Below are 23,729 nucleotides of genomic sequence, written 5' to 3'. Positions count from 1 at the left end.
TCGAAACCCGACCATAGCGTGAGGTCGGCCATGAGGTCGCCGATCAGAGCGCCAAAGTCACGTTTCAAATAATGCTTCCAACGCCTTTTCTCAGCCAATAAAGGTGGACGCACACTGTGGGCAACGCGATGACATGGGCAGCGGCCACCACCATCTTAGAGAAGGGCATTGAAGTGATTGGCTGGCTTTGTGTGGCATCACAGTGGGTATAAAAGGCTTTGACCACCAACCGCCATCTTACTTCTGCTGATCTTAGAATAGGGAGAAGTGCTGCTGCTGATTCTGAACAGGGAGAGCGTTAGGCAGGGAAGAAGAAAAAAAAACTGCTTCTGATGATAGCGCTTTTCACTATACAGTTACTATGCTGTGAAAGGGGAGGATTTTTGTTGTGTGCAGCAGCGCTGGTGGTGATTAGGCTGCCTTTTAAGGCTACCTGCTAGCTGCATTGCTGTGTGCACACTGCTGTTCAAACTGCTTTTTTCAAAGCACTCCAACTTTTATTATTTTGTCCTGGTGAGTTACTGAGCGTTCATTTTTTCACAAACCGTATAGCGGTGTACGCTCCTCACACACTACCATGTACCGCCTTGTATCACGGACAAATAGAAGCTGTGTGTGACTCTGGAAAAAAAAGCCAATGAGTTTTTCCGTTTTTCCAGACCTACACCTTAGAGTGCTGTCCGCTTTTCAAACAGTTTCGTATATCTGCTGTTTGATCACGGTCAAAACTAGACAGAAACAGAGTGTGTCAGTCCTTATACAAATAGACGGAGATTGACAATTTTCCATACAGACACCGTATAGAGCTGTCCGATTCTCAAACAGTATTGTATATCTGCCGTTCGCATTACAGTCACATCTATACAGAGTCAGCTTGTGTGTGTGACACTCCATAAATACATATACGGAGACTGTTAGTTACGCAAAAAATGTATACAGCTGTACACTTCTGATACAGTTCCGTATATCTGCTTGCTGGACTACGGTCCAATACATACTGTGAAGAGCGTCTGTGACTAACAAAATATATATGAAGATTTAATTTTTTTAATACACCTTACACAGCTGGACGCTCCTCATACAGTACCATCTCTCTGCTGGTAATTTTGGTACATTTTCCCAAACATGAGGAAGTATGGTGGAAGAGTCCGCGGACGTGGGCAGAAGGGCGCAGCTGGTACAGATGGTGGTGGTACATCGGCTGGTTCTGGCAAAAGCACAATAGCAGCTAAGGCAGGAGGTGTTGAGCCTGCGTCATCGTCTGGCCCAAGAAGGCCTGTAAGGTTGCCTTTTCTTGGAGTAGGAAAACCGCTTTTAAAGCCGAGCATCAGGAACAGGTTTTGGCGTACATTGCCGAAACAGCCACCAGCTCTATTGCCTCCTCTTCTGAACGTTCGGAACCTGCAAGCACGGAGTTGTCAGTGCAGGGTTCTGGGCAGGAAAAACACCTTTCCTTGTGTCCTTCACCCCCACCAAAAGTTAAGGATATGGCAGCCCACACTTCAGATTACTCTATGGAGCTCTTTTCACATACCATGCCTGGGTTATCCAGTCAAATCCAGAATTCCCCAGTCCAAGATGAATCTGACATGGAGTGCACTGATGCACAGCCACTGCTAGATGATTCTGCTGGTACATCGACCCAGAGCAATACATTGCCCTCGCAGTCTATTGAGCCAGAATCTGACCCTGATGAAACTCAGGTGCCCCTTCCCGCATACTATACCACCTTACACGGTGACACAGAGGAAGGTAAAGAGGAAGGTGCAGATGACTTTGAAGAGGAGGTGATGGATGAGCCAGTTCTTGACCCGGATTGGCATCCATTGGGGGAGGAGGGTGACACTGGCAATAGTTCAGATAAGGAGAAGGATCCGCAGCAGGCATTGACATCGCAGCAGCGGTTATCTGCCAGGCCCATAGCTGTCCAAAAACGCGGAACAAAAACTAAAAGAGTTGCAGGACAACTTGGCCAGATGGTCAACTTAGCACAGCGTGCAAGGCCAGAAAATTTATACCATTGTAGGAAGAGTGCAGTGTGGCACTTCTTTGTCCAAAATCCTACTGATGAGGCAAAGGTTACCTGTAAGAAGTGCGGAAGGACCTTTAGGCGAGGTAACAACTCAGAAATTTGAATACCAGTTTCATGCTTAGACATTTAATAAACATGCATTTGCAAGCGTGGACGGACTACAAAACCTCAGGTAGTACATGTGCACCTGCTCCAACTGAAGGTAGCCAGCAATGCTCCATCGCTTCCCCAACTGTAAGACCACCGCCACCGTTAAGCACACCACCAGCACTAAATGTGGAGGTGTCGTCGCAAGGCCAAAGCACTCAGGGAATCACAATGGTTTTTCAACACAACACTGAATCTAGGCCATCACCACCAATACCGTCACCAACCCCCTCTCACTCCGTCCGGTCCACCGCTACTTCCCCCATATGCAGCTCTCCAGTCCAGCTCACCCTACCAGACACTCTGAGTAGGACAAGAAAGTACTCATCCTCTCATCCGCGTACACTTTGTTTGAACGCCTACATTGCCAAACTAATCTCATTAGAGATGATGCCTTACCGTTTGGTTGAAAGCAAAGCTTTCCGCGACCTCAAGGCCTACGCTGTCCCACGTTATGACCTACCCAGTCGGCACTTCTTTTCTCGAAAATCCATCCCTGCCCTCCACCGGCATGTGAAAGACCGCATTGTCTATGCATTAAAACAGTCAGTAAGTGGAAAGGTGCACCTCACAACAGATGCATGGACCAGTAGGCATGGCCAGGGCCGTTACGTGTCCATCACTGCGCACTGGGTTAATGTGGTGGATGCAGGCTCCACTGGGGACAGCGGCAGTAGAACAGTGCTGCCTAGCCCACGGTATAGGAAGCAGTTGGCTGTAGGCTTTCGATCCTCCTCCTTCTCTATCAGTGAAAGCTCGTCCACAGAGCGCAGTCGCACGAGCACTCCATCCGCAGCTGGCAGTGTTGCAAACGAGGTGTCCCACTATCGAACAGCTAGTGGTAAGCGTCAGCAGCCTGTGTTAAAGATGATGTCTTTGGGCGACAACAGACACACCGCGGAGGTACTGGCCGACTACTTGCAGCGACAAACTGAGTCATGGCTGGGCAGTCTACATCTTGAGGCAGGCAAGGTAGTCAGTGATAACGGCCGTAATTTTGTGGTAGCCATAGCCCGTGCAAAACTCACAGACGTACCTTGCCTGGCTCACTCTTTGAACCTGGTGGTGCAGTGCTTCCTTAATAATTATCCGGAGTTAACATCCCTGCTCCATAAGGTGCGAAGACTGTGCTCGCACATCCATCGCTCAAACGTCCACTCCACTCGTATGCAGAAGCTGCAGCGATTGCTCCACCTCCCCAAGCACCGCCTAATCATAGATGTTGCAACAAGGTGGAACTCCACCCTGCACATGGTTGAGAGGATGTGCGAACAGAGGCAGGCTGTAATGCATTTGTGGGAGGATACACGGGCAGGCAGTTTGAGAGAAGACATGGAATTGTCGGGTGTGCAGTGGTCAAAGCTGAAAGACCTCTGTAAAGTCCTTCAGTGTTTTGAGGAATGCACATGGCTAGTAAGCGCAGATGACGCCATCATAATCATGAGCATCCCACTTATGGGTCTGCTCATGCAAAGTTTGACGCATATTAAGGATCAGGCGTTTGCAGCGGAGGAGGAGGAGTAGGGAAGCTTTGATGACAGTCAGCCATTGTCTGGTCAGAGAACTGTCCTGGACGAGGTGGAGGAATAAGAGGAAGAGGAGGAGGAGGAGGATGAGGGGGATGATTATTTTGGGCAGGAGGATGTTTCTCAGGGGGCAAGAGAAAATGTTGGCGTTCCAAGGTCAGGTACAGTGTTTATGAGTGACTGTAGGGATGTGCATTTGCCAGAAAGTGCTCCTCCACCCACCACTGGCAGTGCATCATTGACACCTGGAACATTGGCCCACATGTGCGATTATGCCTTGCGGATCCTTAAAAGGGACCCCCGCATTGCCAAAATGATGAGGGATGACGACAACTGGCTGGCCAGCATCCTCGATCCACGCTACAAAGGCAAATTACACAACATCATGCCACAGGGGAACCTAGAGATAATATTGGCTAACAAACAAGCAATTCTGGTAAACCGTTTGTTTGAGGCTTTCCTAGCACACAGCAGCGGTGCGTAGTGGGCACAATGGAAGAGGTGTTCGTGTTGCACACAGCCGAAGTGGCGTTGGAGACAGGGGTTTAATGACCATGTTGTGGAATGATTTCTCAAGTACCGCTCACACGACTACTAATACTGCATCGATTAAAAGTGACAGGAGACTGCAGTTGTCAACTATGGTTACAAACAACTTCTCCTCCCATATCGATGTTCTCCCTCACAGGTCATTCCCCTTTAACTATTGGGCCTCTAAACTGGACGCCTGGCCTGAATTGGCACAATATGCCTTACAGGAGCTCGTTTGCCCTGCTGCTAGTGTGTTATCTGAAAGAGTCTTCAGTGCTGCTGGATCAATCCTGACAGAAAAAGGACCCATCTGTCTACCCAAAATGTTGATGATCTAACCTTCATTAAAATGAACCATGCATGGGTTTCAAAGGATTTTGTCCCACCTTCCCCTGATGACACGTAGGTTGCCAGAAAACTGCCTCGCTTTGGTCCTCCTCTTCCTCGGACTTGTCCAATTCCGCCCTTTGCAGCAGCTGAATGTCCAGCCAACACATCAACATATGCCATTTTTTAAACCTCCCTAAGTGGGCTGCCCACCCCCCCAATGGCTCGGGTCAACACCTGGCGCACCCGGGCAAGTGCCGTTGCTCTAAACAGGTGGATGGGCCCACAGATGGCCGACGGCACTGACACAGGCCCCCTAATAGTACAATACAGTGTCTCTGACGGTGGGGGGGCCCACTCGCCGTCAGACACACCAGCGTACTATGAGGGGCCCTGTGCCAGTACCGTCGACCATGAGTGTGCCCCCCTTGCTTGGTCATGGCCACAGCACTTGCAAGTTGCAATACTTACCTCTCCCTGTCCCACTGCTGTGTAGTCTGGGAAGTTAAATCCTTCACAGGGACGGCCACTAAAAATTTGGTTTATTGATCGATGATGGGTAAGATGTAGCTATGGCCTTTCCTGCTGTCCTCTACCTTCAGATGATCAATGGCTACCATTTGTAATGGATGTCAACTTACAAGCGGATGCAGTGGTGCTTTATGATCACCTTTCACAGTTGTGATAGTCACAGACGTGTGACATTCCTGCCACCATTTTTCAATGTCTCCTCTCATGCCAATCCAATGGAATCGCCTACGGCCTGTGGCTTCTGTCTTTTGCACTCCAAAATGACCAGACACATCATGATAGGCAGTGAGGACCATGTCTACATCTCTCCCTGTGATCACAGTTTGATGGAGACGAGTAACGGTGATGTGATCCACACTACTGCAATAAAGCATTCCTTTCTTCACAAAGAACCGTTTTCGCTGTCTCCACAGACACAGTAATTGAGTGTCTGCATCGCCTCTGCAACATGTACCGGGAGGTTTTCCCGCGATGAGTAATTCCCAAATTTCTGCTAACACTCGACTTTCCGTCTATACTTGTATCCATGTAGTTTCCAGTAGCGGAGAGTCTGGACTGGCTTACTGAGATTGAAATATATACAAAGATTTAAAAGTACCACAACACTGTATACTGTTGTACGCTTCGACTACCTTTCCCTTTTTTTACTTGTTAAATTCTGGTGTAATACATACTGAGCCTGTGAGTGTCTGTGTCTGACTCCGGAAGTATAGACGGAGATTTAAAATTACCCCTAGACTGGATACACCTGGTATGTGCTGATACAGTACCTTTGTTCAAAATTTTGTATTACGGTATCATCCATTGTAAGTGAGCGTGTGTGGTTTACGCCTTCTATATACGAATTGGAGATACCAATTTTTACCCTGTACTTGATACAGCTTGTATCTTGTTATACAGTACCTTTGTTTGACATTTAGTATTACGGTCAAATCCATACTGAGTAAGCATCTGAGACTGACTACGGGACTATGTATACGGAGATTTCAATTGTACCCTATAACATATATACTTGCTATCTTGTTATCCAGTACCTTTTTTACAACATTTTTATTATGGTCAAACCCAGACTGAGTGAGCGTCTGAGGGTGACTCTGAAAATATATACCGAGATTTCAAATTTGGCCAACACTGTAAACAGCTGTACACTTGTATTACATTACTCATTTACAGCTTTTCATATTCTTGTGTAATCCATACTGGGCCTGAGAGCGTTTGTGTCTGCCTCCTGAAACGTATACGGAGATTCAGAATGTTTACACTATACTATATATACCTTGTATCTGGTGATACTGTACCCTTTTTCACCTTTTTATTCTATTGGGTAATCCATACTGAGCCTGTGAGCGTCTGTGTATGACTCATGAAATATATACAGAGATTTACTGTTATCACTAGACTGTATAGAGCTGTACGCTTCTGATACAGAACCATATATCTGCTGGTATTTTGGGTCAATTTTCTAAAACATGAGGAAGTATGGTGGAAGAGGATGCGGACGTGGGCGTGGGGGGCCTCCTGGTACTGATGGTGGTGGTGGTGCATCTGCTGGAAGTGACAAAAACACAAGGGCAGCTAAGGCAGGAGGTGTCGAGCCTGCGTCATGGTGTAGCTCTGGAAAGCCTGTAAGGCTCCGTTTTCCGGGAGTAGGGAGACTGCTTTTAAAGCCGGAGCATCAGGAACTGTTTTTGGCTTACATTGCTGAAACAGCCTCCAGCTCTATCGCCTCCTCTTCTGAAGATTAAAAAAATGCAAGCACTGAGTGGTAAGTGCAGGCTTCTGGCCAGGAGCAACCACTTTCCTTTTGTCCTTCACCCACACCAAAAGTGAAGGATGCGGCAGCACACACTTCAGATTACTCCATGGATCTCTTTTCACATACCATGCCTGGGTTAATTAAAAATGGGGCCAATCATATACTGGAGCATCCAAAATGGGGGACATCTGACACTGGAGCATCATCCATGAGGCCCATAATATACTGGAGCATTCTAAATGGGGCAGATCAGACACTGGAGCAACATCTATGGGGCACATGATACACTGGAGCATTAGAAAAGGGGCCCATTATATATGGAGCATTATTAGGGCCCATAAGACACTGGAGCATCATCCATGAGGCCCATCATATACTGGAGCATTCCAAATGGGGGACATCAGTCACTGGAGCAGCATTTACGGGGCCCTTTATACACTGGAGCATTAGAAATGGGGCCTATTATATATAGAGCATTATTAGGGCCCATAAGACACTGGAGCGTCATCCATGAGGCCCATCATATACTGGAGCATTCCAGATTGGGGACATGAGACACTGGAGCAGCATTTACGGGGCCCATTATACACTGGAGCATTAGAAATGGAGCCCATTATATGTGGAGCATTATTTGGGCCCATAACACACTGGAGCATCGTCCATGGGGACCATCATATACTTTAGCATTATGTGGAGCTCATGTCGATTTCTTTGAGTTCTTCTGGATCTTCTCCCCATCTGGTGAATTGGGCATCCTGGACAGCGCATCAGTATTAACCTTCTTATGTCCCTCTCAGTACTTGATGGTAAACTCGTAGTTGGACAGCCAGGCCATCCATCGCTGCTCAAGTGCAACTAGCTTTGCCGTTTCAAGGTAGTGCTTGAAGTGCTCCGTTACCACCCAGACTATCGTGAGGATCACCAGTTTAAAGGAACTGTAATTGTTGGGGTTCCTTTCAGTGGGACGAAGCTTCCTGCTGACGTAGGCAATAACTCTCTCTCTCTGCTTTTCTGCACCTGTGACAGCTCTGCTCCCAATCCCACGTTGCTGACGTCAGTGTCAAGTACAAATGGTTGGTCATAGTCAGGGTAGGCCAGGACCTCATCTCCTGTGAGGGCCAATTTTTTACCTGATGTAGGACTCTTCTATCCTTTTGTTCCACTCGAACGGAAGATTCTTGTTCTTGGCCTTCTTGGATTGGCCCACTAGAAGATCTTGCAGGGGTGCAGCTCTTTTGGTGAAGTCCTTGATGAATCTCCAGTAGTAGCCTACCAACCCAAGAAACTGCCTTATTTCATGAATGGTGCTTGGTCTTTGCCAGTCCCAGATAATGGTGACTTTGTCATGGGCTGGTGCCACACCTTCCGTGCTTACCATATGGCCTATATACTGCACCTTGGGCTTCATTTGGGCTGACATTTGGACGGCTTTACTTTCAAGCCAAAGTTGGACAGGGCTTCGAATATCTCGGCTAGGTGCTCCAAGTGGTCTTCGTAGGTTTCTGGATAAGATGATGATGTCATCCAGGTACAGCAGAACGGTTTCAAAGTTTTTATGTCCAAGGCAGCATTCCATTAACTGCTGAAATGTTCCTGGCGCATTGCTGAGCCCGAACGGCATGCAGTTAAACTCGCAGAGGCCCATTGGTGTCGTAAACGCTGTCTTCTCTTTGTCTGCCTCTGCCACGGAAACCTGCCAACACCCAGTGGTGAGATCTAAAGTAGAGAAATAGCGGTTCTCAGTGCAGCTAGTGATTCCTCAATTCTAGGTAATAGGTAAGCGTCCTTTTTACGTGTAATGCTGTTAATCTGCCTGTAGTTTACACACATTCTCATAGTACCATCTTTCTTTTTAACAAGGACTAATGGAGATGCCCAGAGGCTACAACTATCTCTGATTACCCCAGCCTCCTTCATCTCCCATAACATACTCTTGGCACATTGATAGTGTGCTGGGGGTACAGGCCAGTACCTTTCTTTAATGGATGGATGATCTCCAGTGGGGATATGGTGTTGGACCCCTTTTGCCTGCAAAAAAGTCTAGAGGATGTTTGCTGAAGACCTGTTCAAATTCTCGAGCCAGCCGGTAAGCTCCATGCTTTTGATGCGAAGGGGTGGAATCAGTGCCTACGCGTAGCTGCTGACACCAATTCTCCAGCTGCCCCTCAGAGCCATTGTCCTCCACCTGGTTGGATGGAAGCAAGGGCTCTGCTGCCTCTATTGCATTGTTACTGACAGTGAACAGCTTAGCAAGGGTGGCATACCGGGGTAGGTGGACCTCTCTCTCCCCACAATTCAAGATGTGTATTGGTACTCTCCCCTTGCGGACATCAACTACCCCTCTGGCTGTCAGGATAGTGGGTCTACTATCAGAGTACATAGGTTCTACCAGGGCTTGGTAATCTTGACCCCTGAGGCCTATTGCTGCCTGACACCAAAATAACATTTCACTTCTGGGAGGTACTGCAATGTGGAAAGGATCACTTACACTGACACTGCCGACTTCTCCACCAGACAGCACTACCTGTTGTCTCTACATCAGGACTCTGATCTCCTTTTGTAGGACCCTCTGCTGAATGGAGCTGCCGGTCTCGGCTACCTATTGTAAAAAATCCAGTTCTCCAAGAAAATTTTCAATTACATTAGTGCCTAAAGTGATCATAGGATGGCATTCTCATTTGTCAATATCAACTATAATCAAACCTTGCGACTGCAATTCTAGACGGCCAATCTTGATAGTCACCTCTTTACATCCCATTTTCTTCCCCCCTCAGTGAACCTCAGCCAAGCTCCATTTACTTTTACCGTTGTCAGCAGCTGCTCTCCAACGTGCTGGATTGAGCTCCTCCTGGTCTCCAGGTCGGGACTTCCTGCTTTTCACCCGCTTACAATCGAGAGCAGTTCCAGCTTCACTTCGTCCGCTGACGTCAGAAAGTGGGCAGGGCTTCACTTCGTGTTCTTTTTCAGGCTCCACCCACGACGGCATGCCCCTCTCTGCTCACGCGCACCGTGTGACACAGTTATGGCGGTGATTTGAAAGCTCAATAAAGTCTCTGGCACACAGTATCTGGCTATGCCGGGCTCAGAAAATCCTGTTCCAGACGCCAAAAATGACGCGCCCGCTAGGGCCGTTGGATACACGGAATCGGACCGGACAGTTCTATGGGGGAGGCCACAGGACCGTGATCCGTTTCCGTGGCCCTGGCCGTGTCATAAAATGGAGGATAATTATGTGGTGTTTGGTTGTGATGCCACCCGTGGTGTTCGGCAATGGGTGGCCGACGCTGCGGTTTAGGTCCACTGGGGCTGATGGTGACGCAGCAAAAATGGTTCAGCTCCCCACGGGGCCCCAGGGCAAATATATTTGATTGTTCAGAAGGTGGTGAACGTTGGGGTGCGGAGAAAAACTGAAGGACACAGAGAGGTGCAGTTGTCTTTACCTTTTACTTGAAAGTAGATGCAATCTGGGGTACCAATTACAGATGACGGATTGAGTCCAGCTTGCCTGGAGGCTTTCAGGGGATCCACTCTGCCAGGTGGGGTTGGGGACCTTCCTTCTGCGCTCTGTTTTAGGGTCCCTGCTGCTTGTTGCTAAGCTCCAGCCCTCTCCTGCGTGATGATTGCTAAACTGTATGGCAAACAGCGTGAGCCTGTATCACGGGCACTGTCCTTTTCACTGTCAGCCCCGTGCTCTTGGTCTACTGCCGTGCCTTCAGGTGTTCAGTGTGGCCAGGGAGCTTGAAGTCCCCTGCCCTCCAGATTCGGCTGTCAGGGCGTACAGCACCCGCCCAGCCAAGGACTCTGGCATCCCTTTTTGTCAGCACTGCGCTCTGGGGTCAGCTATATGCAGTTTTTATTCCCCTGATCTCTTGTCTCTACTCTTGTCCCTTCCCTCTCCACGGACGAACTGCCTACTCTCCTCTCTCACTGTCCTATCACGAGCTCCAGCTGGCTCCCATTTCCAAGACAACTCCCCTGTTTACTCTCTCAACTGACTTCTTTCTGACTCACTAACCCCACCTGCTGGCCAGAATTTATAAGGAAGCTCCCCTCTCTGGCCTGGAGCAGGAATTGACATGTACACTGTTACCTGGCATGGGGACCCCCTGCCTCCAGGCATGACATCACCCCCTTAGAGGGAGGCAAAGTCACCAAGGCAACCGGACTTTGTGGTGTCACAGGTGCACCCTTGGTGTGGCCAAGTTGCTTTTGGTTGCTTACTTTTTTGATTAGCAGTGCTGTCACTCATTGTAAGGAACAGCTGTCAATCAAATGAGAGGTAGATGGACTCATACAAAACGAGTGCAAGGAACAGTGCATTGAGCCACCAGGCCACACTAAGGGTGCACCCAGCACCCTAATCAGCATATCAAAAGAGAGGTCATTTTCTTGAGAATCTAGGAGACACTTGAAAAGTAAAAGTACAGTTTTTATAGCGGCTATTTCCCATACGAGGCTATACTTCTAATGACAGTTTGGGTTGACGCGCTTCCGTTGAATGGGGATTAACTGCAATATCAGACACAACCTAAAGACAGGAGTGGCGCTCTTTCTAGAAGAGAGCAGACATGATTTCTTAAGCTCCTACAAGGCTTCTAATTACTGAAGCTCAAATTTCCAACACTGCATAAATATTAATTTCCTAATATATTATTACATTTGAAATTGCTTCATTTTCAAGTGAGAACAATCCTTGCAGGGGAAACTGCTGTGTATAACATAATAGAAATATACTGCCGAAACTGTATTCTTATAAATAATCATTCTTCTGAGTTGGGTTGTCTTTGCAGCATGGGTGCAGATTTCTCCAAGCCCCATTCAAATGAATGAGACAATTGCAGAAATGTTTTCATAAATTCCTCCCCGTGTGAATATAGCCTTATTCTTCACGGTTTAAACTTGTTTATCCCAAATCATCCTTGTAAGAAGCGGAACAGCGGGAATATTCATCCGATCCCACCTGCTGGAGCAGGAAGACACCTGGAGAAGCTGGGTGCCACAATGCGTGAGCAGGTCCAAGGCTGTGTGTGACACACTAGTGACACTAGGCAGCAGCTGAAGTGAGAGGGAGGGATCAGTGTGTGTGTGAACACCCAGCTGGGAGCACATTAGTGTTCCACACTCAGCTCTTCTCCATGAGTTGCCTGCACTTGTGGGTGACTTCATTTACTAGAGGGTGGACTGCAGGCTTGATCCAGGATCTTACATTACAGTCTGTGAGAAGATTTACTTTTACTGTCTGTAATCCTGTGACAAGGGAGAGAGATCACCCCCACCTCAAGCTTCGCACACCCCCTCTTGTCCCCAGTGTCTCATTCTTTCTTCTCTTCCTAAATGCGTCTCCGTTGGTTTAAAGTCCTGATCCTGATTGTGGGGCTGGCGGTGTCTGTGTTCTTCTATGGGCAGTACTACACTTCTTTGGTGACTTCTAACAGGTAAGGATGTGGAGGGAATGGGAGCATCCCTATAATAGGTGGCACGTACAGTAGAATTATATCTGTCTTTTGGGATGGTACTATGATCTGGGGGTCATAACACAACAGCAAGTAAAATCTGGAGAAATTTGTCTAAACTTTAAAGAGTTAATTTTGTTACCCGAGAATTGAATATGACAGATTTAGCCTTTGTCGTTTCAAATTGCTTCTTTTGTCATCCGTCATATCATGATATGTTACCTATGGACCTATAGGACCTCAGATAATCCTTAGAGAGTGATGACCCAATGTGACATCTACACAAGGGTCAGCGATAGGTCTGGAGAGCAGTAGTCCTCCTCTCCTGCCTGTGACTGTCTTCCTTGTTGGCTAGTGTCACATATGTGTTACTTGTTTTTCTCTCCACTTCCTAATGTCCCTTATCGATAGAACTTCTCCTTTCTTCTCTCTGTGGGTTATAGGTAGCTCATAAGGCAGTGGTTTATCTCAGTTCTGTAAATATTCTCCTTCTTTCTACATACCTTCAGTGTCCAAGTTATGATCGCCAAGTAGTGACACCGTCATGTTGGTACATGATGATACATTTGATGCTGAACATGATGCTTCACTCATTTTATGCATGACCCTCCGGTTTTCTCAATGACATTTTTTGGCCTTAGATTGTCCTGGGCCAAGTTTCAAGGGAGAGAACTTTGCTTCTGGTAAGGTCTCACTTGCTCCCAAAGTTCTGTTCATTTCTGGTTGATGTGTCGTTGGTATCTATGTAGAGCACTCTCTGTTTCCAAGTTACAATTGTTGTAGTCAGGTCTGGTCAGAACTGAAGTTCGGAGTATTGAATAATGTGTTTTTTTCCTGCTTCCAGCTAAATGTGACAACCTTTTTTATCTATGTTTGTGGTGGCACTAGCCGAAAATAAAGATTTGCCCATCTGTGGTCCATTTCAGTTTGAGGACTCATCTACGTGGCAATGCCAACGTCTTGTGCACTCCCTGCAGGTTCTCATTAAGTTATACCCTAGACTCATAGCGCATAAATTTTACCGGGCAGGGGTGGACATAACAACAGTGCAACCTGTGCAGCCAAACGGGCCCAAGAGTTAAGAGGTCTGAAACAGCAATCAGCTTCTATGACAGACATACAAAGGGATGCAAAGTGATGAGCTCATGCACTGTGAAGGGCCCATATATTGTTCATGTACTTCTTTTTGTGTTGGCCACTGTTACATGGACTTTCCAAAAATTAGGAAAATTTGCCCAAAAGTAAAGAATGAACTTAATTTAAGAAAGGCATTACTTGTCTCTTGAATCCTTCAATGCTTCAGACCTGCAGCTCCTGTGATCCCCATGATGGCTGCCGTATATGAGCCAGTTGGGTGGCCTATTTTGTACATGCAAGTAACACAGCTCAGGCCAATTATTGGCTGCAGCGGTCTGGTAACTGATGTATGGGACTTCTGGAACTAGTAAGGACCATGGAAGGGAAGGGATAGGGGATTGTAAGGGTAGGTAATACTCATTTTTTTTAATTTTAGATCATTCCAAAGTCCTACGCAAAAATACTGGAAACCCACTTTCAGTTGTAGCAGGACATGAAGTCTACTTACAGCTTCTAAATGACTGACCCACCAACATCCCCCATACTGTCACTGATGGAAAACATGCCTTTCTCTCACCTGAAGACCACCCTGGACAAAGCCATTCTTGTGCTAATAGCTCTCTGCATCCTGTTAATCCATTTTTTGTAGAGTTTTTATACTCCAAAAGCTCCAATTTCCACTGTAGCTCAACAGTTGCAGTCTAATTGAATACATTCAGTTGCATGCACATGAATATTTCATGAGATTTTCATACAACCGTCAGGTGGACAATATATAAATAAGAGACACAGGCTAAAAAAAACGAAGGAAAAAAAGTCACGTTCAAACAGCATATTAGTTGGTGCAAATTTTTACCTGTCAATAAATATCTCTGGATGAAAATGGATCATCTCTGTCCATAAAATGTGATAGGTTTTGTCCACCTTTGGGGAGTTTTTTTTTACTTTTTACTTAAATGCAAGTATTTAGGGCTAAAAATCAGTTTAAAAATGTTGCACTGTTTGTCTTCTATAAGCCCCTGCATTGAGTTTACTGAGAATATGTCAGTGAGCTCAGATGGTCTGACAGTGAGTTAACACTTGTTTGTCTTTATGAGCTTATCTTAACTGGTTCATGACCACAGCAAAGATGAAAGTGGCGGGAAACAAAAAGCCTGCAAAATCCAAAATACAGTAAGGTTTTAATGAAAGCCAACTGATTTTTAGCCCAAAATATATGAATTTGAATGAAAATGTTTCCAAAGATGGACAACCCCTATAGTTAGGTGTATTACAGTATTGAACAACTGTAAGGAGCCATAATAGGACACCCACTGACATCTTTGGGGTTCTACTGTACATCCATATGTCTCCAATTTCATATGGAGGCATACAAGGATTTTGATTTCTGTATGTATCAGACAGAAAAAAATGGTGTCATGTTTGCGGATGCTGGTCCACAGACCCCTTGCACAGCATACTACATAATTGCAGTTGACCCTAGGTGTTGACATACAGCCTCTTGCCCTGCGCAGTGTGAATGCGGGTTTGGTTGTGATTGTTGCTGAATGCTATCAGTCACTTGTTTTTAGTGAACAACAGCCACTTTACATTCCATTGTCATGCTCAGGTTACCTTGAAAAGACTAAAAGCTTCTTTAAAGTCAGGATTACATGTTATTACTTGTTGTCACCAGCGCCTTCCTATTAGAAATGAATATAGACTTCTACAAAGTTTGAAACATTACATGGCCGAACAATACCAAAGGTTATTACAGCTCCAGGGTCTTATGTTATAGCAGACTAGGCAATAGTATTTTGCACTGGTAGGGGATAGTGATGAGCCAATGTTCTTGGATAATGTGTTATCCAAATATCTTGGTGTGCTCGTATATTATGTTCAAGTCCCCGCAGCTGCATGTCTCATGGCTGTTAGACAGCCTCAAAACATGTGGGGATTGCCTGTTTGTTAGGGAATCCCTGCATCTGTTGCAGCTGTCTAACAGCCAAGAGACATGCAGCTTCGGGGACTCGAACATAATATACAAGCACGCCCAAGATATTCGGATAGCACCTGAACATGCTTAGATAACACCTTATCCAAGAACGTTCGCTCATCACTAGTAGGGAATCTTGCCTTAGCTGTACGTACACGTGGAGGAGGCATCTCATGAATAATTTGGATTACTTCTGACCAAGATGGTCTTACCAAGACTGAGTATGAATAAAACAGCATTACAACACTGTAAGGTCTAAAATCAATAGACTCCGATATCCCTACTCTGAACGTTCTCTGAGATATTAAATGGCGTTCTTGGATACGGCATTATTTCCTTGCAGACAGGTTCCCTGTTCTACCATAACTACGTAGAAATGCGTCTTTGCAGAAAAAAAAATGGTTATATGCAAAGTGGGATCTTTCTAAAAATTGTCCTTTGAGAAGGCAAGGATGACTATGTTGTAGGAATCAGAGAATGCATAGTAGTGCAATATAATAGAAAGCCAGCGCCTTCCTATTTCTTACAAATAAGAATGACGTTTTTGCAATCGAATGGGGTTTCTGATGTGTACGAGGTTGTTATTAAGGTATATTCACACAGAATAAAATTGTTTCTAAAATCTGAAAGCGTATCAATCCAGTCCATAGAAGCATGTGCATGCGTGTCTACAAAGTTCGCTCAGACAAATGAAACAGTTTTGCCACATATTGATATGCTATTACCCAAATTAACCAGTTATTTAATTATAAGACACAAAAAAGACATTTAATGAGTTAAAAATAATATGGCAGCAGATTTTTCTATGTAATCTGAGATCAGCATGATGTAGGTAGGGGCTGAGATTCTGATTCCAGGCATGTGCCAATTACTGGGCTGTATGTTTCACTAAAATAGCTATTTTATCAGCAGGAGATTATCACTAGAGTGCTGTCTTGTATCATCTAGTCAACCTGCTCTGTGTAACCCCACTGACACCATTGATTGATTTCTATCAATATACAGTGTAACAAAAGAAATGAGCTGGAGCATAAGTTGGTATACATGCAGTATGTAAGAGCACGTTCACACTGTGGCCATTTCACAAACAAAATGAGCATACACCCTACCCTATAGTAAATAAATAAGTAAATAGTAATTGCACATATAAATAACATAGAGTACTTAGTTAACACTATTATAATAAAAAAAAAGTGTAAAAGACATCCCACGGTAATAAGGTGTACCCAATAGGGACAGTCTTACTCTATCTATAGAATTAAAACTTTACCTTGTGTCATCTGACCTCAATGTAGATAAGAGCAGAGCAGGACAGGGGTCCGACTGTTCAGACAGCTGCCCATGGGAAGTTATATTAATGAAGTGCTTAGCTTAAAAAAGTACAAGAAACTACAGCAAAACCAAAGAAATGAGCCGGAGCATAAGTTGATAACCCTGCAATGAGAAAGCGTACATTTACACTGCTGCTATTACATAGAGAAAACCCTAGAAAAACAAGCAAAATAAGTTAATAGTAACAGTACATGTAAATAACCTTGGGTACTTAGTTTACACTGTTTTGTTTAAAAATATTAAAAGACATCCCACTGCGACAAGTTGTATCCAATTGGGTTTCCTGTCTCTAGTATTAAAACCTTACCTAGTGTCAGCTGACCTCAATGTACATACAGTGTATACAGAAAGCTGCCAATCGATGGTGTGGATAGAGGTATACAGGGCTTAACAGTCAGAGCACTGCTCTCAGATGAGATAGCAACAACCTGGTGACATGTTCCCTTTAAATGGACGCTGGATGACTTAAAGGGGTTTCTCACAAACCAAGTTAATTTTAATCAACATTTTAATAATTTTTGAATAATATTAAATTCCACAATTGGATGGTTGTACAAAAATGTTTCCTGTGCTGAGATAATCTTCTAAATGTACTGTGTAGTGACCATGTGTGACTGTGCAGTAACATGGCCTGATCACACCCCAGGGAACATTCAAAAAAGAGGATACAGACAAGACAACATGGGATCACAGCTGATTCTTTCTTTTAGGTAAAACATTGCTTAAAAACAGGCAGCAAAATGTTTCGCCTCACAAAAAGAATAATTTGTGATCCCTTTCTGTCCTGTCTGTATCCTCTCTTTTGCTTCCTCCCCTGCCCAGGAGCTGTGGTATGATCAGACCATGTTCCTGTACGGTCAGACACAGCCATTACACAGTACACAGCAGGGGCACATTTATAAGATTATCTCAGCACTGGAACATTTTATTTAAACACATCAAATTGTGGAATCTATTTTTATTTCAAGATCTATTAATTAAAAAAAATACTTTGTTCATGGGAAAACCACTTTAAAGGAGTTGTCCCATGAGCAAATTACACTTTAATCAATAGATCTAGAAATAGAAAAAAATTCCACAACTGCACTAGCTGATTACTTAATCAATGCTATGCATAAATACTGTGTACAGTACAAAATACCTCAGGCTCTGGTTGAGCATCTTGGCCTTGTATCCATGTAGAAATTGAGCCATTTTGTGATCAATTCTTCCACGAAGACCACTTCTGGCCAGACTTTGACTAACAGTAGATGAGTTTAGCTGGGTCCCACTATTTGCTGCCACTTCTAAGCTGATGACACTACTGATCATCTTCTGATTTCAAATAGAAGTATGCATGATGCTTCTGTTATCTACTGCACTAAGTTTTTTTGGCCGACCACTGCATCTACAGTCCTCAATGTTGCCCATGTTGTGGTCCTTCTTCAAAAGAGCTTTAACTGCATATCATGAAATCCAAGTCTTCTTTGAAATCTTTGCCTGAGAGAGACCTTCTTGATGCATTATAACTACCTTCTATCTTGTTGCTGTTATCCGTCTTTCTATGGTGTACAACCTGTGACATAAAATTGTCTTCCTCAACCTCACCTTTGTAGAAGTGTTTGGCTGTTCCTCACCCAGTTTTAAGCTTCCTACACAGCTGCTTCTGCTTCAATTAATGACTATATCCAACCTACATATGAAAATGATGATCATTATTACATGTTTGGTTTAATTTGCTACTCATAAACCTAATTATAAGTCTACAAAACCTGAGTGTGTGCAAATGTTCCTAGAAGAATTGATGCGGTTTTGAAGGCAAACATTGTTCACACCAAATCTTGATTTGGTACAGAATCCTCTTTTCTTTACGTTTAATTTTGTTAATAAAAAATAATTATTAACATTTCTGGTTTTGAAAATATTTTTACTTTACAGAATTTTTTTTATATCTGCCTAAAACCTTTGCACAGTAAAATATAGTGGCAGGAAAAAGTTTTTACATTTTAAAAATTACAAAAAGGAAAATGGGCCAATGCAAAAGTTTGGGCACGCTACATGGTAAGTAACTAAAAGTATCCTCTTTTGAACATATCACAGCTTGTTTTTGTAGTCAAATAAGAGTCTTTTAATTCTTGTTTGAGGGAGTTTCATCCATTCTTCCTTGGAAAATTCTTCCAGTTCTGTGAGATTCCTGAGTTGGCTTGCATGCACTGCTATTTTGAGATCTAGACACAGATTTTCACTGATGTTCAGATCAGGGGACTGTGAGGGCCATATTGAAACCTTCAGCTTGTGCCCTTTGAGGTAGTCTATTGTGGAGTTTGATGTTTGTTTAGGATCATTATCCATTTGTAGAAGCCATCCTGTTTTCAATGTCAGCTTTTCTTGCAGATGGCATTATATTTGCATAAAGAATTTGCTTAAATTTCATTGAATCCATTCTTCCCTCTATCAGTGAAATGTTCCCTATGTCATTGGCTGCAGCACAACTTCAAAGTATGATTGATCCACCCCCATGCTTAATGGTTGGAGAGATGTTCTTTTCCTTGAAATTCTGTGCCCTTTTTTCCTCAACACATACCTTTGATCATTGTGGCCAAAGAGTTTTATTTTAGCCTTGTCGGTCCACAGGACTTGTTTCCAAAATAAATCAGACTCTTTAGATATTCTTTTGCATACTTCTGATGCTGAATTTTATGGTGAGGATGCAGAAAAGGTTTTCTTTCGATGACTCTTCCATGAAGGCCATATTTATGCAGGTGTCTCTGAACAGTAGAACTATGTACCACAACTCCAGAGTCTGCTAAATCTTTCTGAATGTCTTTGCACTCAAGCGGCGGTTCTGATTTGCTTCTCTAGCAATCCCATGAACAGCTCTAACTGAAAGTTTGCTCGGTCTTCCAGACCTTAAATTGACCTCCACTGTTCCTGTTAACTGCCATTTCTTAATTACATTTCAAACTGAGGAAAGGGAAACTTGAAAACGCTTTGCTATCTTCTCATAGCTGTCTCCTGCTTTGTGGGCCTCCGCCATTTTCATTTTCAGAGTGCTAGACAGCTGCTTAAAAGAACCCATGGCTGCTTTTTTGGCACAAGGTTAGAGGAGACAGAGTTTTTATAATGCTGTGAAACTTGAATCACCTGGCCATTTCTAACAATGATAGCGAACAAGTCATAAACCTAACAAGCTAATTAAAGTCTGAAACCTTGGTCAAAGTAAAATGAGCACAAAATTCTCCAAGGGTGCCCAAACTCAGCCCATTTCCTTTTTGTAATTTTTACAATATAAAAAAAGCAATTTTTTTTGTCGAAAATACAAGGAAATGTGTCATCCTTATCTTTAGCCCTTTTAGAGATTATTTCATCTTCAATTTCCTTAACTGTTCACAATAACTACCATATATATACACACATGGTCAAAATTGTTGGTACCCCTCATTTAATGACAGAAAAACCCACAGTGGTGACAGAAATTACTTGAATCTGATATCTATAAAATTGAACAAATTAAAGTCATACAGTGCTTTTCAACCATGCTTCCACAGAATTAAAAAAAAAAAAATCATGAAATAGGTCTGGATAGAATTGATGGTACCCCTGAAAATAATGTGACAAAAGGGACATGTTAAATCAAGGTGTGTCCACTAATTAGCATCACAGGTGTCTACAATCTTGGAATCAGTGAGTGGGCCTGTATAGAGGGCTACAGATAATCACTGTGCAGTCTGGTGACATGGTGTGTAACACACTCAACATGGACTAGAGGAAGCGAAGGAAAGAGTTGTTTCAGGAGATTAGAAAGAAAATTATGGACAAACATGTTAAAGGTAAAAGTTATAAGATCATCTCCAAGCAGCTTGATGTTCCTGTGACTACAGTTGCACATATTATTCAGAAATGTAAGCTCCATGGGACTGTAGCCAACTTCCCTGGACGTGGCCGCAGGAGGAAAACTGATGACAAATCAAAGAGACAGATAATACGAATGGTAAGAAAAGAGCCCAGAAAAACTTCTAAACAGTTTAAAGGTGAACTTCAAGCTCAAGGAACATCAGTGTCAGATCATACCATTCGTCATTGTATGAGCCAAAGTGGACTTCATGGCAGACGACCAAGGAGGACACCATTGTTGAAAAAAAATCATAAAAAAGACAGACTGGAATTTGCCAAACTACTTGTTGACAAGCCACAAAGCTTCTGGGAGAATATCCTATGGACAGATGAGACAAAAATGGAATTTTTTGGCAAAACACATCAGCTCAATTTGTTCAAAGATGGAAAAATGAAGCATATCAAGAAAAGAACACTGTCCCTACTGTGAAACATGTAGAAGGCTCTGTTATGTTCTGGGGCTGCTTTGCTGCATCTGGCACAGGGTGACTAGAATCTGTCCAGAGAACATTGAAATTTCAAGACTATCAAGAGATTTTAGAGAGAAATGTGCTGCCCACTGTCAGAAAGCTTGGTCTCAGTCACAGGTCATGGGTCTAGCACCTAAGAATGGCTAAGAGGAAAACATTGGTCTATTCTGAAGTGACCTTTTATGAGCCCTGACCTAAATTCTATTGAACATCTTTGGAAAAAGCTGAATGAAACATGCCATCTGGAAAAGGAAACCTTCAAACACAAGACAACTGGAGCAGCTTGCTCTTGAGGAGTGGGCCAAAATACCTGTCGAGAGGTGCAGAAGTCTCATTGACAGTTACAGGAATCATTTGATTGCAGTGATTGCCTCAAAAGGTTGTGCAACAAAATATTAAGGGTACTATCATTTCTGTCCAGGACTATTTCATGAGCTTCATTTTTTTATTTTTTTTTTTAAATTCTGCGGAAGCATGGTTGAAAAGCAATGTCTGACTTTCGTTTGTTGATTTTCATAGATTTTTTATTTATTATTACTTTTGTCAGATTCTAGTTATTTCTGTGACCATTGTGGGTTTTTCTGTCAATAAACGAGGGGCACCAACAATTTTGACCACGTGTGTATATTCACACTTACATTGTATACTGTAGTGTGATCTATATGGATAAATTGTGAGGTAAACGTGCTTCTCACTGTTCAGTGCAGCACAAGTTCCTGACTTGTTGAGCATCAAACGAGTTGTACATTATTGAACCAACTCTTTTTTATGTTGCTAATGTGCCTAATAAAAAAATAAAGTACGGTATACTTGCCTCCTGGACCAGTGCTGCTCTGAGTGCAGAACTGTGAGCCCTGCAACCCCTCAGCAACCGCTGGTAAGCGGTAAGCCTGGTCAAACCGCTTACCGCTGATAAGCAATGTAACCTGGGCCAAGATCCGGTCCTGGAGGTAAATATGCTTCTTTATTATTTTAACAGACCAATTAATGACATTAGTGGACAAGCCCTTTAAATATTCTTAGCATACATAAATCCAACAGTATTTTACTTCAGGATTTAATTATCCCTGGCTCTGCTATGGGTGGATTTTACGCTGCTCCATGGTTTTTGGTGCCACAAGCATTATATGTTGTTTTAGTATTTGTGGTGTGTGGTGCACTCTGGTATTGGCGCTGCTGGGAAAGGTGTGTGTTATTTTATGACTCATAGTGGTATTTTTTTAAGTTGCTGAGGCTGTTTTATGCTGCCTTAGGCCGGGGTCACACTTGCGAGAAACTCGCTCGAGTCTCACATCTCAATACCCGGCAATGCCGCTGGCACTCGGACCCGAGCGCACAGCTGCATAGAAATACATGCAGCTGCACACTCCGGTCCCGAGTGCCGAGGGCAGTGCCGGGTATTGAGACGCGAGACTCATGCGAGTTTCTCGTAAGTGTGACCCCGGCCTTAAAGAGATCTTGTCAGCAGGATTGAGCCCTATAAACTAAAGGTATGGCCATAATGTCACTGTGATACTGATTAATCTGATACCTGATGTGAAGGGATCCGCTCAGTGGTTGTTTATTATAAAGTTTTCATAAAATGACGTCCTGTGTGCTTCAGAGCGGGACATGAGGCATGATCTTCTTCTTCTGGTTCTCCACCTCTGCCAGTCTCCTCTGCTTCTTATACAGGTCACTGTGCAGTGGGAGCCGCCAACGTCCTTTGTGCATGACTTCAATAAAATGGCGCCGGGGGAGGTCCAGTTCAGCTTAGTTCAGATTGGTACCGATTATTTTAGTGCTGTGTTTTGTGCTGCAGGTGGTATTTGCATTATGGAGTATTATTTATGTTGCAATATGTTAGTGTTGCTGCGAGTAATATGGCAGCTTCATGGTAGTATTTAGCCCCTGAGGATGCATAAATGTATGAAGTTTGAGAAGCCCTGTTCCACTTTTTTTTTATAGCACATGTCAAATTGTGAACCCAAGATGAGTTTTTTCCGCTAACAATGGCAATTATTTTCAGGTGAATATTACATGTTTTAAAAAAAGAGAGAAGCCAGCGCTGCTGGTGGTCAGAACGCATAACATGAGGTGCATATGCACATATTAGCATCTAACTGTATTCAAAATGAGACATTTGGCAAAATATTGATCAATAAATTGAGCCACCCCGCCGCGCCAAGGCAATCTCATGTGGGGGGTCCTACTCTACATTTTTATTATTCACTGTGCCATAACGGCCTCCTAAATATTTTAAAAGCAAGACCATATCAAATGCAATCCGTACCTGAAGCATATCTGCATCAATCCCGTGCAGCCAGATTGAAACAAGTGCAGATAAAGGCCAACCAGGTCTGAACATAGACATCTCAGGTTTGACCTCCACACATTGCCTGACCTGCAAACATAGATGAAGGGCGATGCAGGCTCAGACACAGGTGCACAAATTAAATAAAGCCTGGGGCAGGGCGGGGCTGCTGTGTGTGTGCACAGCAGCCTAGATCCATCACAATGAACACAGCAAAAATGGCGAACATAACCCAGCGCGCACGGCAACAGTGGTGGTCAACCACAAACCAATATGCAATAAAAAAAGAGAGAAGCCAGCGCTGCTGGTGGTCAGAACACATAACATGAGGTACATATGCACATATTAGCATCTAACTGTATTCAAAATGAGACATTTGGCAAAATATTGATCAATAAATTGAGCC

The 23,729-nt window shown here is 43.9% G+C and overlaps 1 protein-coding gene across 1 annotated transcript in view; it reads left to right on the top strand.

Moving 5' to 3' along the window:
* Window positions 1-11,946: 11,946 nt before the first annotated feature.
* ST6GALNAC2 (ST6 N-acetylgalactosaminide alpha-2,6-sialyltransferase 2) overlaps window positions 11,947-23,729 on the top strand; it is an 82,241-nt gene continuing 70,458 nt past the window's right edge. Inside the window, exon 1 of the mRNA XM_073563196.1 lies at window positions 11,947-12,285. Within this exon, the coding sequence (XP_073419297.1) occupies window positions 12,185-12,285 (101 nt within the window). The 5' untranslated portion in view covers window positions 11,947-12,184. The remainder of the gene's footprint in view (window positions 12,286-23,729) is intronic.

This window comes from Dendrobates tinctorius, unplaced genomic scaffold, assembly GCF_039654945.1.
Source record: "Dendrobates tinctorius isolate UK_male_01 unplaced genomic scaffold, ASM3965494v1 ptg000383l, whole genome shotgun sequence".
Taxonomy (NCBI): Eukaryota; Metazoa; Chordata; class Amphibia; order Anura; family Dendrobatidae; genus Dendrobates; species Dendrobates tinctorius.
This window is presented reverse-complemented; position numbering and strand designations above follow the sequence as displayed.